General features: G+C 38.1%; 2 protein-coding genes across 4 annotated transcripts in view; one reads left to right on the top strand and one right to left on the bottom strand.

Moving 5' to 3' along the window:
- Window positions 1-7,778, top strand: part of SPATA1 (spermatogenesis associated 1) — a 42,411-nt gene extending 34,633 nt beyond the window's left edge. For 2 of the 3 annotated variants that reach the window (XM_037500927.2, XM_054691386.1), the window contains 2 exons: window positions 895-964; window positions 6,586-7,778. In XM_037500927.2, coding sequence (XP_037356824.1) covers window positions 895-917 — 23 coding nt within the window. In that variant the 3' untranslated portion in view covers window positions 918-964; window positions 6,586-7,778. Of the gene's footprint in view, window positions 1-894; window positions 965-5,353; window positions 5,461-6,585 lie in introns of all 3 variants that reach the window. The other variant, XR_008550321.1, reaches the window with a different exon arrangement.
- On the bottom strand, window positions 205-16,371 carry CTBS (chitobiase). Its single transcript, XM_037500924.1, is given in 8 exon segments — window positions 205-405; window positions 4,273-4,391; window positions 4,394-4,433; window positions 4,810-4,907; window positions 6,566-6,737; window positions 11,207-11,415; window positions 11,910-12,048; window positions 16,155-16,371. Coding segments are annotated over 8 exon segments (1,155 nt in total). The 5' UTR covers window positions 16,332-16,371.
- Between the last annotated feature and the right edge of the window lie 1,640 nt (window positions 16,372-18,011).

Below are 18,011 nucleotides of genomic sequence, written 5' to 3'. Positions count from 1 at the left end.
ACTATCATACATTGACTTATTTCTTATATTTCTGGACACTAAAGATAGAAATATTTATGTATTTTCAAATTCAAACAAAGCATTTTTTATTCTTTATCTAGCTTTGAGTACACTAATAATTAAAACATATAGCAACATGTTCAAGAAATTAGCTCTATTTATACATATCATTTTTCTAAATCTTAATAGTTTGACAGACGATGTTCACCTTTGTCACAGCTTTGGTTTTAAGACTTTCCACATTTCTTCAGTTTGCTCTTTGGCTTCAGCATCTCCAGAGTAATCAAGACAATTTGCATTCCACATGCCAATGCCCAGTAAGCCATGATTTAGGATGTATGCTGCCTTTAAAGAAATGCTCGCAGGATTGTCATACCATACTTGATGAAAATGGCCAGCATGATCCTATACAAAGAAATTAAAATGGAAACTTAAATATTCAGTGCAACAAGAGAGAGTTTCCTAAATCCAATGATTCAAAAAGGATATAATCAAATAATAAAAGCTTAAAGACACAAGGCTTTCCAGCTCTGAGATGATGCTTTTTGGTTTCATTGCTTGTGGCATTTTTCCACAGCAGCAATTATATATTGCCTCTTAACACATTCTACTGAAGGTTCTTCTCATTGCCTTGAGTCTTCTCTTGCTCTGACCTGATGATTATTAAACAAGATACACATCTGAATCATTTGTGGGGCTTTTAAAAATAGATTCCTGGGACTCATACCACATGAAATCTACTGAATCAAAATGTTGCTATGTTGGTGCTAGGATAAATATTTATTTTGGGTTTAATGTTCCATTAGGTATTTATGATATGCAGCCAAGGTTAAGGAAAATCATTATTATAGTCTTCTAAAACCAGCTTATACACTTTTTTTGTAATCCTTACAGTTCCTGGAATTGTGCCTAGTTAAGAGCGCAACAGATGATTTTGTTTATGATAAATCAGCCAAGTCAAAAGGTAATGGCAATGGAGGAGGAAAGTAACTCCTTTCCTAGTTCTTACAGAATTGATTCTAAGAGCCTTTCAGGCCTGGACTACATAGGTGACTTATGCCTACAAACACCTGATTAAAACCATAAACAAGGAAGAAAATGGTCTTATGCTCACCCTCCACCCTGCAGCGTCCTCCCCATCCTCCATCTAGTACTAACAGTCTCCCTTAGATGGTACATAAGCTATTGGTTAAGAGCCAAATCAAAGAAGAAAGAAGCAGATTTAGGCAAAAGGGTAAAGGAAAGAGGAAAGATAAGAGATAGAAGTAGAATGACCTGGGCCTCCTTGGTGGCACAAGGGGTGAAATCTCAGCACTATGAAACTATTGGCAGCCATTTGCAGCACGAGTTCAATCCCCAGCCAAGGAGCTGACCCACATGGCTCAGCAGACCTCTCCTGTCTTGCCTGCTGCTCCCCTCAGCAGTGTATTTCAGTAGATCTGCCTGTCCTGCTCCCCACTGTCTCTGGTGAATCCTCTCACCACCCCACACCTCTGGCCTACACCCCAGCTCTTGTACGCATAAATAAGTAAAATAAATCTTTTTTAAAAAAAAGAAAGGGCCTCCCTGGTGGCGTGAGGGGTTAAGATGCAACCTATGAAGCTATCCACAGCCACTGCAGCAGGAGTTCGATCCCCAGCCAGGGAGCTGCCCACATGGTACAGCAGACCTCTCCTGTCTCACCCACTGCTCCCCTCAGCAGTGTATTTTAGTCAATCTGCCTGTTCTGTTCCCTGCTCTGTCTCTAGTGAATCCTCTCACCCCCCCACACCTCTGACCTGTACCCCAGTTCTTGTATGCATAAAGAAATAAATCCTTAAAAAAAAAAAAGAAATAGAATGACCTGTAATTAGAAAGAATTTACTGAGTTTTTACATATATCCCGGAAACATTTTAAAGGCAATTCTCAAAAAATGTTTTTATTACTGTAATATAACACTGCTGGAATTAGATTACTTTGAAGTCAGTTGGTAATTTAGTAAGCTGTGACATATTTAAATATAATAGACATTAATTACAAGAAACAAGATCTAGAGACAATTGTGGTTTGCTATTAAAAGGCAACTTGCAGTACCTGTACCTAAATACAATAAGATTTCTTTTTGAAGATTCAGGGCAAACCCAGAGACACATACCTTTGAATTTTGCCATAATTCTAACTAGTAGCTATGAGCTATGAGCCTTTTTGATTCAGTTAAGAAATTGCAAATGCCTCAAAACAGTGAACAATTGAAGGATAAAAAATTAAATATGTAAGATTGATAGATGCATGATTACGGCATATATACTTTCAAGAATATCAAGTACAGGATGAAGCTGCTATTTTAAGACAGCAAAAGAAGGCAGCATGATCTTTCCAATCAGAAGAGAAACTTGATTTTGGTTGCTAGAGAATTTTCCAATGAACAGAAGAAAAAAAGAAAATAGTTAAAACTAGCTTGTTGTCTAGAGTACCATTACACAAACTTTGGTGTAGGGTAGTTAGGTGTGAAGTTGTACTCCTGAAATGTATGTAGTATTGTAAATCAATAAAATTGTATTTAAAAAGTTAATAAAGTGTGATTAAATGAATGGCCTTCAAGGCTCATTAAAATGTGTCCTGAATTCTAAGATCTTATAAAAATGTGTCTTCTAACTCATTAAGGAAAAAACATAAGTGAGGAATTACAAAAAATAGTACATCATAGTTAACTATCTATATCACACTTCTTTTTTTTTTTTTTAAAAGATTTATTTATTTATTTATTTATACAAGCACTGGGTACAGTCAGAAGCGCGAGAGGGTGAGAGGATTCACCAGAGACAGAGCCGGGAACAGAACAGGCAGAATGACGAAGCACACTGCTGAGGGGAGCAGCGGGCGCGGCAGGAGAGGTCTGTGCGCCATGTGGGACCCTTGCCTGGCGGCCGGGGATCGAACCAGCGCTACAGAGGCTGTAGGCAGCTTTGCAGCCCAGCCCTCAACCGCTGCACCACCAGGGAGGCCCCTCTATATCACATACTTTTAAATTATGCCTAGTTGGTTACATATAGTCTTTACCAAACTTACATTCCAAAACATGTCCCCTCCGATGTTTCTAAGAGTGCTGTGAAACAGCATTCTATATTAAACAATTAAACGATTCTATGTACTGCAGCACTTCTCAAATTCATTAAGATGATTGCAGTACATTATAAATCTCTAGGAGTGATATTCAATAAGCTGTGTTTTCCATATATTGTTGGTCAGGGGCACTGTGTGTGTCTCTGTGTAATATTAACAGTTCATTAACAGTTCTGTAGAAGTGAATTCTATAGAGGAGCGTTCTAAAAATACTGTTGGGCTAAGACTGGTTTACAATATACCTTTTAATTAAACAGAAACTGTACATATGTATCTTAGACTCTAAAGGTTAGAAAGCTCTATACTAAAAGCTTTCTATATTGTTGGCATGCAGGCATGTAAATGTCTATCAGTTATACTTTATTAAATATGTATGTCTATAGTCATTCTTAATAAATGGATAGCAGGCCATTTGTCAGAAATATAAATTCTTGTAGGAATTTATATCATTTTAGGGTTGCTTTTATAGCAACATAATCCAAAGTAAATTGAGAGATGATTTGTACCTAGATTTTTGAGTTATTAAAAAGTTTTTATTATGCTAAAAGTAAATTATGATAAATACTTACCTCTTTGGTATGGAAGTTCCTATTTTTCAGTGGATAAATTATCTGACAAGTTTGCTAATCATTTACTCTCAAGTTTTTTATGTGTAATATTTTTCTGTCTCTAATTTTTAACATTGTTTATAATTTGTCTGATACCATATACTTTGACTGAATTGTGAAATTTAAATATATATTGTTTTCCATTGTAAAGTCTATGATGATGTTTTGATCTTCATTCCTCCCTATACAAGAGCTTCATCAGAATCTGTAGGCTACATTGAAATGACGGTTGTAGAGCTAGTAAGCTATTTGGCCCAAAGCCTTTTCAAAAGCCACAGTCAACCATACATAATTGTTAGTTATTAAAGAAATACTGTTTGTGAAGGGCATGTATCTGTAGTTTTGTCTGAAATGACAAGGGGCCCATGCACAGCAGTTCTACTACTGGCATAACTTGACTTGCTCATTATGGAAGTCAAGTTCGTGATTCCAGAGATTTAAAGACAAGTTTTTTCTTAGTGTTCTGTATGTTTACCCTGATAGATATTATTGATATCAAGTACATGAAAATATATAATTATGAACACTTATAAAGTGTTGATAATTTGTAAAAAGTCTTACTTTATAGTTATAATAAGGAGCCTGCTGATCTTTATCCCACTGGCTTCCAGAAACAGAAACGTTTACTTGCTTCATAATCACTTTATAGGGCACCTGTCGTCCAGCAGCATCACTACAGGAGCACCCCGGAAAGGGATTTTTGCAATGGTACAAACATCCTTCTAGAAATGAAAAAAAGGGCATGTTATAAATTATCAACTCAGAGATCTTAAAAGACAAATCAGAAATTATAGTAAAATACTACTTATTAGAAAAAAATATATATACTATAGATCAATAACCTAACTATGCAGAAGAAAGTTAAATTGAATTCCTAATGGCAAATATAATATTTAGGCATTTCCATGGGATTAAATAATTTAAAACCAATTCTACTTTTCCATCTCAAACTGTTTTAGAAATTCTAAATAAAGTTCATATGTTCTATGTAGAGAGGATAATAAATTTGAAATAAAGTCTATATATATGAAACAAAACAGGCTTTAAAAAAACACAATAGAAAGAGAAAAAAATTATCTAAGAAATTTCTGTTCTTACCTCTGATAGATTCAGGCAGGTATAATCATAACCATACCAGGGGATACCCATAACAAGTTTCTTAGGGTTAATACCCAACTTGATGTAGTCATCATATCCTAGTCAAACAGGGACAGAAAAGGCATGTCTTTCTCTTGATATGGCTACAAGTGTGTTCACACAAGCTATGCAACCACTCAGAATCTTAAGTTTGTAAAATCATTCCTTAAGAACTACAAATTCAATATCACTTTCTAAACTATTTCTTTTTGAATAACAGATAACATTCAAAGCATTTAAAATCAAATTAAAGCCAAATCTCTCAGAATTTAATCCAGAAAGAATAACACATTTCAGGAAAGTATGTTGTGTCTATTAACTATTAAGATAGGATCTATATAATATACTAAATTCTAAAGTTTGAAAAGTATTCTACAAGTCAAATTTTGCAGAGATGGTCTCAAAATTGCTTGTAGAAAGCACAACTGTTCCATGTTTTATAAATATCCTGTAAGTATGAATTATAGCTAGAAACAGGAAATGTCCCCCCCCCCTTTTTTTATAGGAAATAGAGAAAAAATGAAAAAAATCCCTGGTATTATCAATCCTTGTTCAATGCTGCAAAATATGTTTTCCCACCATGAGAGGTTCCAAGACTACCTAGAGTGTTAAGTAAGTTTGCTGCTTTCCAGGGACTTTAAAGTTATTATGTACTGTTAAGTATTAAGGGGAGAGGCACGGTGTGCATCATTTCCCAAACATTTTTGATGATGAACCTTTGACTGATAGAATAATTCCATGAAATACAGTTTGGGAACCGTGTTTAAAAAATTACCTTGTAATTTTAACAGGATTAAATTATTTTTCAAATTTAAATAGTATATGCTTATGATCAGATCATTCTATCCAAACAATGTTAGGACATGATAAAATGAAACCAGATTTTACTTCTAAGATTTTACTTCTGTGTGAAAAAGAAGAGATTATTGATTGATTATTATTTATTATTGATTTATTCACCAATCAACAATTAAGCTAACTGCCCCAGAAAATTTCAGTTGCATTCAAAATATAGAAGCAATCTTTTATTCAATTGGCTGATTGCATACAAGCCAACAAAACTATGGAAAGGATAATGCATCCATATCATATGAGTCAGAGATCAGAACTACTCTTATTTTTCAGTATAGCATGAATACTAATATTAAATGTCAAATAAGATAAAGCCAATTCTGTCAATCATGTAGTAGGTACTCACATCATAACTATCTTTGCTATTAAGTTATCTGATTAGTTAAACAAAAATAACCTGTCAAATTCTAGATAAGCAGGTATCTTCTTCATGTAATTTTCTGGCTAGAGTGTTGACTTGAAGTTAGAACACCAGCTAGAGTCTCAGCTGTAATACCTGTGCAGTTGCAATCATGTTAATGTCAATGAACTTTCCTTCACCTCACCTATAATAGAGGGCTAATAATAATATATGTATTCCATAATATTTTTGAAGAATTAAGGAAAAACAAAACTTTTAAAACTTTAAAGCTCTTCAAATTGATTTTTATGTTTCAAGCTAAGCAAATGACATTGAAATATTTACATATACATAGAACATATATATTGCACATATATTACATATATAATATATTACACATATAATGTTACACATATATCTATGACACACACATATAAAACATATATATAATATATTAAATAGCTCTTAGTGTTTGAGGTTCTGAGATAAATATTACTAATAAGTTATCATTTTGTGGATTCTTACCAGTTAATGTTTGATTGTAGGGAGCATTGGCTGCTGCAATACACTCTGACCAGATCTGACTTTGTTCATCATAAGACATCACAAAGAGAAAGTCACAAGCATCTGCAATTCCAGTATAATTATAGCACCTTTTGTCTATGCACTTTGGAGACCAAGCTACATCAAAGGTTACCTGTGGGAAAATACATGCCATTTTAAAGTAATATGATCAAATGTGCATATTATATCAAATGTTTTATTTTTATATATTCTCTGGCATCATATTATTCAAGAAAAAAAGAACTGTTAACATGTATGAACACAGTTTGACATATGTAGAACTAGAACAGTTCTAAGAAATATGTTTTTTGCCTACATGAGCTGACCCACATATGTATTTGGACAATGTTTTGGATATATGCAATGTCCAGGAGCAGGGCATTATGAAGAAGAGAATTTTTTTTAAAAAGATTTATTTATTTATATAAGAACTAGGGTACAGACCAGGGGTGCGGGAGGGTGAGGAACTTACCAGAGACAGAGTGGGGAGCAAAACAGGCAGAAGGACCGAAAACGCTGCTGATTGGAGCAGCAGGCGAGACAGGAGAGGTCTGCTGTGCCATGTGGGTACCTCCCTGGCCTGCCAGGAATCGAACCTACACTACAGAGGCTGCAGAGAGCTTAACGGCGCTGCGCTCAACCTGCTGCACACCGGGAGGCCCGAGAAGAGAAATTTTAAACTTAAATGTCTTTAGAAACTAAACTTAAATATAACTCAACTGTCTGAAAGAAACAGGTATAATGATAATAGGATGTGGTAGGGCCCTTAAATTACTAGAAAGAAAAACATATTAAAATAATTCAAATATTAAGGTTCTTAAATATTGTGGGTTACCTCTTCATACGCTGATTGGTCTATGGTGGGAGTTTGTGCCCCCAATTTACAATTATGTTACATGGTGTTTTATGGCAATAAGTATAGATTAATCAACTCAAACTATCGAATAAACCACTTAATTGGTCTTATTTTAAGGAAATAAAATGGGTGGTAAATTATCTTTCATTTAGCATGAAAGTCTTCAACAAGGATGAGTCTCTTTAAAATATTTATTGCCTTATTGCCTTAAGCACATGATAATTAGCTTTATTTTATATATATGCAAAGTGTTCTAAAGCTTTGTTAATGTTTTATTTATTAATTAGGCATTCAATAAACACATGATTATTACAAAAATTGAGATATTTTAGTAAAAATGTTTATACTTTAGCCAATGTATTCTCTTTTTAGAACTTTCTCAAAATTCTATCATTCTCTGCGTACCTATCCAAAAGGCAGTTCTCCTTTATTAGTACAGCTTTCCTCAATAGCTCTGCAGCAAAATATGTTATAAAGTGAAATGTTTACATATTGGATCCCATTTTGTCCACTATCTCCTATTAAAAAATGGGAGCTATAGTAGAGAAAATAAATTGTTACCTCTAAGCAGAAAATTTCAAATCCATTTTATAAGTCCTTATCTCCCTCCTTAGCATTAAGAGTATTTTCACCTGGATTTCTTATCATAATTAATCTCATTTTTGAGAAGGCAGTATTAAACAAGAAATCAAAAGACTTGGGTTTGTAGTCATGGCTCTATTTTAACTCCATCTATGTCACTTAAAACATCTAAATCTGTTCCCCCACCTATAAAAATGAGGAGAAAGAACTCTTCAGGAGTATTTCCTGCTCTTTTCTTTCAATTAATTATTTAACACTTGCCTGAGTATTACAGTTGTGCCATCATCCCAATCCAAACCATAGATTCCAAGGTATTTGGCTCCGTTAGTTCTTACTGGTCTCCCTTTTTCCTCTAAACTATTTTACATACTACTATAGAATAGTCTTCCCCGAACTCTTTCTACACATATAACCTACTAGCTGCAGAATAAAATGCATACTCTTCGATGTGACATTCTGGTTTTCCACAATCTAGCCTATCTTGGCAACTGTGTCTCCCACTAGTCTACCTCACATGAACTGGAAATAGTGACCTAAATTGTCCTACTTGTCCCTCAAACATAGAAATGGATATTTCTACTATAAGATCTCTCTGCTATCTCTTCATCCTTGCCCTTTGACTATAGCTTAAGCACCACTTGCCCACACATCAATCTATTTGAGACCAGAATTTATAGTGGCCTGCTATTCTTGATCTAAACTGTACTCATCTGAAATGTTGCATAAAAACAGAGATGTCAATTTTTTTTAATCATTTTGCCAATGATTTTCAAACTCATGTTGACCAACTGTACCAGAATCTCTTGTTCAAAATATAGGCTTGATCACAAGTGCACTTGCTCAAAATATAGTTCTTAGGTTGTAACCCAGAGCTATTGAATCAATCTTTTGGGATCATTTTTACAACCATTCTCAGTTGATCCTAAGAGAACGTTAGAGCACCAGTTTATACTACTTGAGATATAGACAGATACTTGTGTGTGTGGGGGGGGGGGTATGTGTGTGTATATTTTCTTAACTATATTTTAAATTTTTGAAAGTCAGGCATCATTCATTCACTCATTAAACAATCTTTAAACACTGTGTTAGTCATCAAGGGTAAGGTCACTGTCTTTAAAAAAAATTCACTGCCTAACCTAATAGGTATTTTTCCAGGCTTATTTGGGTATAATTGAGAAAATTATAATGTTTATTTAAATATATTTAGCTATACAACATAATGATCTAATATGCACATATAGTGTGAAAGGATTTCTATCACTGAGTTAATTATCTCTGGGGAAAATGGCAGTCACTACCTTGATGGTGGTAACATTTAAGTTCTACTCAGCAAATTTCAAATATATAATAAAGTATTATATCTAGTCACCTTGCTATATAGTAAATCCTCAGACCTTACTCTTCATATTGTTGAAAAGTTATACCCTTTTACCAGCCTCTCCATATTTCCTCATGCCCCCTCCCCTAAGCCCTGAAAGCTACCCACTCTTTATTTCTATGAGTTTGAAGTTTTGTTTGTTTTTTCCAGTCCCTCACATAAGTGACAGCATGCTTTATCTGCTTTGTGTGGCTTATTTTACTGAGTAAATTGCCCTCCAGTAAATTGATCATCCATGTTGTTAAAAATAGCAGGATTTCCTTCTTTGTTAAGGCTGAATGTTATTCCATTGTGTATCGTAAATAAATATACCATGTCTTCTTTATCCACTCATCCATTGACTTACACTGAGGTGGTTTTCATATCTTGGCTATTGCAATTAATGTTGCAATGAACATAGGAGTGTAGATCTCTCTTTAAGATCCTATTTTCATTTCCTTTTGCTATATAACCAGTAGAATTGCTGAATCATATGATAGTTTTATTTTTAGTGTTTTGAGAAACTACCATATTGTTTTTCATAAAGTGGTCACACCATTTTACAATACTATAGAGAAGGGTTCCCTTCTCCACACTTCCTCAGAGCTGATCACTGGGGGATAGGCATGGAAAATGCTCACATACTTGCCCTTTTAGAACTGCTTCCTACAGTATGTGGGACTCAAGAACATATTCCTGTTTGCTTTCAGAGCTATGTGTTTTGGGGGACCATTCCTTCACCTGGTAGTTGTAAAAGTCGGGGTAAATGTTGGATGTGAAAGTTGGATGTGGGCTCCAAACTCTTTGCTCCTCAGGAAGAAACTCCCTCCCAATTATATTATTCTGTTCCCAGGCTAGGAATTAAGGCAAGAGTGTGTCTCAACCTTCCCTACCCGTTTCAATATAGTTACTTCTCCAGTAACCAATGTGTAGAAGTCACTCAGCTAACTTCTGGATTTCCCTCAAAGGAAGTTGCTCTGTGTTTAGCTATACATTCTGTGCATGTATGGGATGAGGGAAATTCAGGAGCCTCTTATATCTCCATTTGTTCCAGAATCTCTTAGCCTATAGTTCTTAGCCATAATCACCTATGAAACTTAAAAAAATATATAAATTCTGGGCTCACCCCAAACCTTCTAAGTAATAATCTCTGGCAGTGGGTTTCAGTGTATGTACTTTTTAAGACTCTTGGTTATCTTGCTAAGTGGACAGATTTCCAAACCACTGATCTGGGGCTACGTCGTCCTAGTAGTGTGATCTGCTCTGGCCATTCTCATGATGGCAATGGGAGGCACACTTCCTTCTTTGTCACAACTCTCCCGAGTTCTGTGGAATTAGTCCTCTGAGCCTTACTGGATGTTAAGTGCTTTCCAGGTAACTCAGTCTATAAAGCAAGTGAGCCCCATCTATGAACTAACTACTGAGAGTATTAACAAGAGCTGTTTCTTTCCTACACTGGTGAAAGCAGTGCATGGTCAAAGCAGGGCCTGGTAAGCTAAGCCCTTCCTGATTCTGGCTGATCCGCTTGCTTATCTAATATTTCTAACCCTAATGCAAGGCAGGTAAGTGCCAGTAATCCAAGTGTTTTATTTTGATGTGAATAGATAACAGGTTTAGCACATTAAAATTCCTTAAATCTTCTCTAATAATAACCTCAATAATCCCCAATTATTTTTTTAGGGATCTATGTGCTGAAATTTATTCCTATTCCCTTACTAGAAAACTGAACTTCTATTAGTCATGCCTTCATGAATACATTTTAATAAGGAAAATAAGGGTTTCCAAAAAATAACAAATGAGTTTTTACCTGTGATCCCTCAATTTCATGATGGAAAGCATCTGTAGTTTCTTTGACTAAGGCAGTTAATGCATCATATTCAGGTGATGAATAATTAACTTCTTGCTCTATGTCTATGTTAATTCCATCCATATATTGTGTTTTGGCCAACTTAAGTTTTTCAGCTATCCAGGATGCTCTAAAAGAAGGGTCAACGATGTCCTTCAAGGGCACATCTCCTAGGAAGATATACACATCGTTTGTGCATATATGATTTTCATAATTTAATGACATGTACTTCACAAACCCATCCAAAGAGATCAAAATGTCTTTAAGAAAGCTCATTATTTTGGGATCTAAACCCCCCAATTTAAGTTTTCCAAATGGAGAAATAATATACAAAGATAATAGAAAGGCATTATTCATTAATCTCTAATATAACCATTATGAATCATTAGTAAAAGTTATTACCATATTAAAAAGCAGAAATTGTGGAGTGACTAAAGGTCATCATGCTAATTAAAGCAACATTTTGCCAAAAACCATAGGGGTTTATTGAATTCTTAATCTGTATGTGTGAAATTATAGGCTCTGTGAATTTAGCTGGATCTAAAATTAATTTTAGGATGCTAAAAATACATCGGATAAATATGAAAAGGGAACTTTTGGGGGAAGTCAGGATGTAAGTAAACTTCCCTAACTAACTGGACACATCTGATGAAAACTAACTCACCTTTTAGCACTACTCTCGCTCCTTTTGAATGAGCATAGCACATAAGTTCTGAGTCATATTTTCCAAAAACTGCCACAGTTGTAATCTGTGACCAATCATAAGATTTCCAAGTTTTCTGTCCAACATCAAACACAAAGACCTGCCAAAACAAGAGGGATAAGCACTTAAACAATGAAGCATAAAATAACATTAAACACCGACCCTTTGCCAGGCACTGAAGGGCAGTGAGAATACAACCGTGAACAAGGGATCCCAGTATAACTGCTGGTAAGGGAAATGAGCTAGGCCTGTGTAGGGGCAGGAATGGGCCACAGTGCAGGTTTTCTGATTCAACAGACCGGGTAAAGGAGGAGTCAGAGTCCACAGTGGCTTTTGCAGGTCTTTTATTTAGATTTACCAGGCATATGGCAGGCAGGGGTACTGGGGAGCCAGGAGGCTGGCAGTCCCCCCAGCCCCCAGCAAATCTTCACTCTATCTGGACTCTCTGGCGTTCTCTCTGCTTCTCTGCTTCTCTTCTTCTCTCAGCTTCTACTCATCTTCTTGGCTTCTGCTGGCAACCCCGTGATGCTGCCCTTGTAGTCTCTCAGCCCAGGTGTACCCACTTCAGGTGCCCGCCATCAGGCATGCATTCAGGACCGCAGGGTTCCCTCATCTATCCTAATGGCGGGAGGGCAGAAAAGACTGATACTTTTACCTTACCCTACAGCCTGGAAAGTAGGAAAGGATAGGCCAGAAAGGATAGTGGCAAGGCCAAGGCCTAGAGACAGCATGGTGGTTGTGTAATTAAATACTGAATATAGGGCCTCCCCGGTGGCGCAGCGGTTGAGCGCTGGGTTGCGAAGCTGCCCGCGCCTCTGCGGCGCTGGTTCGATCCCCAGCTGCTTCCCAGCCACCGGAGGAGGGTCCCGCATGGCGCGCAGACCTCTCCTGCAGCCCGCTGCTCCCCTCAGCAGTGTACTTCGGTCCTTCTGCCTGCTCTGCTCCCCGCTCTGGCTCTGGTGAATTCTCTCACCCTCCCGCGCTTCTGACTGTACCCAGTGCATGTATAAACAAACAAAGAAAGAAAGAAAACATGCCTCTATAAAAATAAAAAAAAAATAAAAAATATAAATAAATAAATAAATACTGAATATAGCTGACACCTAGAATTTGGAGGAGACAGCAGTGAAGAAGCAGAGAATGGTAGGCAAGGTTAAATCATGAAAGGCCTTAAGCCCTCTTGAGATATCAGTACCTTATCTGAGGGGAAGTGTTTAAAAGGAAGAAAAGTAAGCATTTTAAGTATGAGTTTATGTAAACATTTCAGAAAAATTCCTTCAACTGAATGGACAATGGATTAAAGAGAGGCAAAAACTGTAGACAGCATATACAATAGGGAAATTGTTGAAAGAATCCAGGCAAGAGATGATGGTGACCTCAACTAAAGTTATGGAAGAACAGAACAGTAAGTGAGATAAATGAACCAATCTGGAAGCTCCTAAGGAGGCCAAATTAACAGGACTTTGTTGCTGAATAAGAAAGGTTAAGAGGAAGGGAAGAGATTATAATATTCAAGATTCTAACTGCTGCAACTGGAGCCACAGATACCTCATTAACTGGGAGTGACTTTTGGTGAACCCAACTTCTTATAAAAGTACTCAAGTACTCAAGTTAAATTCTAAGACAGCTGATGTTATGCTTCCCCAGTATCTTTCCTGCCCACATCCCACCCCCTGAAAATTCTAGAAGCACAGAATTTTTAGTGATTGTTTTTATTTTACTACAAATAAGCCTTAATTCACTGATTCAGCAAATAATTACTGAATTCCAATAAGGTATAGGGAGGGCTTATCCTTAGGCATTAGTGACACAGAGGTTAAAGGAAAGATCAGACACATTTGTTATTTTATTGCACTAGTGTTTAGGGTTACATGGGAATGCTGGGGACATGACAGCATAGGGGAATCTGTTAGGTGGTAGGGCAGAAAAATTTTCCTGAGGACTGCACACTTAAGGGAAGGACTGAAATCTGGGCAAAGACCTTCACAGGAAGGAGGACTATCTATGGACAGAAAAGCATTCTCAGCAAAGAGAACAAAAAAGGGCACAGTCTGAATATATCAAGAGAATTCCAAATATCTGAAACCAAAAGAACAATCTCACCGGTGCACAGAAATCCTGAAAACGTGACGAATCATAAAACTAATAATGTAGGTGGTGGCAAGATCAAGTAAGGGAGATTTTGTAGACCAAGAAGGATTTTGTATTTTATCCTGAGATCAGTGGGAAGCTGGTTTAAACAGGGTAGGGCATAAGCTTTGTGTTTTAAAAAAAGAGGGGTGGGGGAATAAAGAAAGCTCTACCTTGCTGGGCAACTGTGAAGAGAATAGATTGGGTTAAAGTTTAGAGGGTATCTAGCTAAGAAAGTTAAACGAGGGCCTCCCTCGAGGCCCAGGTGTTAAGTCTCAGTGCTATCAAGGCCTGAGTTCAATCCCCCACCAGGGAGCTAATGCACATGGCACAGCAGACCTTTATTACCTGTTGATCCCCTCAGCAGTGTATTTCAGTAAATCCACCTACTGTGCTCCCCCTCTGTCTCTGCTGAATCCTCTCACACCCCCACACCCCCACCTCTGACCTATAGCCCGTTCTTCTATGCAAAAATAAATGTTAAAAAAAAGTTAAACTAGACATTTTGAAATTTTCTCAATGTCCATTTTGTTTACATTTCAGAATTAACTATGCATGGCTTACTTTTCTCCTAAGAAATTGCCAATGAAATACAAACTACAGAATGTGAAATAGAATGGGCCATTGTTTTTAGACTCATATTTCCAAACCTTATCCCCTATTTTAATTCCAATAATTAAGATTTGTTACTAAAAAATACTGAGAGCTGTGACCTAATGACAGTCCTAAGAAATAGCTGGGCAAACCAATTGAAACATAAAAGGATAAAAGCAGGGCCTCCCCGGTGGCACAGCGGTTGAGCGCTGGGTTGCGAAGCTGCCTGCGCCCGAGGCGCCGGTTCGATCCCCGGCTGCTCCCCGGCCACCGGAGGAGGGTCCCACATGGTGTGCAGACCTCTCCTGCTGCCCGCTGCTCCCCTCAGCAGTGTACTTCGGTCCTTCTGCCTGCTCTGCTCCCCACTCTGGCTCTGGTGAATTCTCTCACCCTCCCGTGCTTCTGACTGTACCCAGTGCATGTATAAACAAACAAATAAATAAATAAAGCATGCCTCTATTAAAAAAAAAAAGATTAAAAAAAAAAAGGATAAAAGCAATGTAGTTTAGTCTTTCCATTGATAAATACATAGCAGCCAGTAAAGAAAAACCCCATTTGCCATTACAAATGGACAAAATTTTGCTTCTTTGCATATTTGATTTTCAAATGCAACATATACTGCCTAGCCCATGTTAGCCAAGCTTCCACACTAGGGAAGTTCACGAGAAGCACTTTCCCCACTTTTATTTTTTCTCCTAAACAAGGGATATATGTTTTTATAGGGACTTAATGGCCCCTGCGTCAAAGTTAATCAGCTAGATTATAACTGACAGTTCTCCCTATCTTTACAGAAGAACTGCTCTTTAGACTAAACTTTTTGACCTCTCAGAACATCCAATTGCTGCTGCAGTCATAAACTCTAGGTAGTGAAGGTGGCTTTCATATTACCTCCTAAATAAAGCCTTTTTAACTAAAATTGTCAAAGGCCTTACAAATTGGTAAGTGGGTAGAAGAAAAATTACTGAAAAGATCTATCTTTACCACCCTTTTGGGGTGGTTTTGAGATGCCTACAGGAAAAGACTACTAGCAACAAAGGTAAAAATTCTGCCTTCCAGTATACTATTGGCGTGTTGAGATTCTTTCAAATTAAATCCTTATTCTCTTGAAAACCAATGGGTATTGCTATATAGGGAATTCATCCTAACCCCTTGCTTTTTTTCTTTTCTTTTTTAAAACACCGAGTGTCTCCGAAGACAGAAGGGTAATGAGAGGCGCTTGTGTTTGCATTCAGATTTGGGTTGAATACTTGTCTCCCTCTTTCAGGCAGGCACTAACTGTGTCACTGGGGAAGAGTTACTCCACCTCTCTGAACCCGAGTTTCCTCATGTATAAATGAAGGCGCTCTGTAAATGGAAAGTCCCTCAGCGAGTGGTCAAAGTTGGTCTCAGCCCCCATACCACCTCTTTTAGGGCTCGGTTCTACTCTAACTTCTCTTAAGGCCTTGAGAACCAGAGCCAGGGGAGTAAGGGGAAGGCGCTGACCTCGAAGTCGGGGTAGTGGCTGATCGGACGGCACAGTGAAGGATCCTGACACGGACAGTCCGCCCCGGCCCGGACCGGCAGTGCCAGCAGCAACGTCAATAGCAGCGGAAAGAGCCCTGGGGTGCCGCGCGGCGCAGGGGCCAGGAGGAACCTGCATGGGGGCGGCTTGCGAGACATGTCTGCTGGTCACCTGGCGTGGAGCGGGTTCCTGCGGTGGGCGGTGGGGGGCGGGGCCGTGGGCGGTGGAGGGCGGGGCCAGGGGCGGGGCGGGGCCGGACCAGCCGCGGGGCGGGGACGGGGCAGCCGCCGGGAGGGGCGGGGCCAGCCGCCGGGCGGGGGCGGGGGCGGGGCCAGCCGCGGGACGGGGCGCGAAGCGGGTATATGGGGCAGAAAAGCTGCAAAGGTCATCCCAGCCAATCTCGGGCGGAGAAGGCTGGTTGACTCAATCCAGTAGATTTCACTTATACCACTTATATTCCACCACCCCGAGCACTGTGCACTTCTTTTTGCCTCTGCGTGATGGTTTTTGTTTCCTCTTCGTGGTGTCTGAAGGTGGAGGGAGAACCCAAAATGGAGAAGCAGAGTTTCTTGGAAAGGGTGACTGGGCTACACAGCTGGGATAATAAAAAGATTTTTAAAATAGGGATATTCGTTCTGAGCTAAGATGGTGGTTTCAACACAGTCGGCTAAATTCGATTCCTCCTGTATTTAAACTTCAGTAAAAAACTTAAACCCTCAAGGACAAGGAAATGACAGCAACGTTTTGGAAATTGAACGCGTCAGGGTGATGTATAATGCCCCAAGTCTTAGCAGAGGGGATCCCTGAGAAACGACCCAGCTTAAACCACAGAAACTTCAAAAGGTTCAGGACCTGCGGCAAGAGGTGCCTCGGGAATTCGGAGGAGGGTGGGGAAAGCTGCTGGAGAAGCAATCAGAACTCTAAATCCTTTCTCCAGCCCTGTGTCTGGGCAGCTCGCTCTCCCACCAGGCCAAATTTTGGAGGTTTAATTGTGGAGGGTAAATCCTGTGGTGTGCGTTTTAGTACTATATCTAAAGGGGAAAAAAGTGACTTTGTGCCAGACCGAAGACACTGACATAAGGTTTTTCTTGACAAACCATATCCAGATCACCCTCTAATGAAATTCGAAGTGAAAAGCACCAGCCATCCATTCAGAGATACCTGCCTTTTACTTTTTATCTTATACTTTTAATCATGGACAGCAAACTAGAAAGTGCAATAATATAAAAGAGGCCTAAATAACAAAGAAAGGACTACAAGGATTAGACACTGTAGGGAGAGCGATTGCAAAAAACTCAGTAGTATCCCCAGAAAGGAAGAGAAAAAGAAGCCACAATAAAATTAAAAAAAAAAAAAAAAGGAGGGTGCAAAATGGGGGATTAAAGGAGTGGTTGGAAATTAGAAATAAGATAGCAGGACTGAAAAAAATCAGATCTGAGGAAAGGGAAGAGATCATTGATGAGGTAACTCAGTACAACTCCCTGAAGGCTCAGATACTGGTTAGCAATTTTTTTTCTTATCAACAAAGTATTTTTAAATTAAAGTATGCACTCTTTTTTTTAGACTAAATGCTCATTCAAAGGACTATCATATAGTGTAAACACAACTTGTGTATGCACTAGGAAACAAAAAATTTCGTATGACTTGCTTTATTGCAGTGGTCTGTATTGGAATCCACAGGTTCTCTAAGGCTGCCTATAACTTCTGAAATGTTACAGAATGTTTCAGTCTTACAGTTTGTTTGAATCAGAATCTGAAGAAAGTCTACAACATTAAGACTGAAAAAAAGATTTAAGTAATTCAAGAAAAGCTTCAAGTACTGAAAGACATGAATTTTC

The sequence above is a fragment of the Talpa occidentalis genome, unplaced genomic scaffold (genome assembly GCF_014898055.3).
Source record: "Talpa occidentalis isolate TD23 unplaced genomic scaffold, MPIMG_talOcc4v2.1 talOcc4.9, whole genome shotgun sequence".
Classification (NCBI taxonomy): domain Eukaryota; kingdom Metazoa; phylum Chordata; class Mammalia; order Eulipotyphla; family Talpidae; genus Talpa; species Talpa occidentalis.
This window is presented reverse-complemented; position numbering and strand designations above follow the sequence as displayed.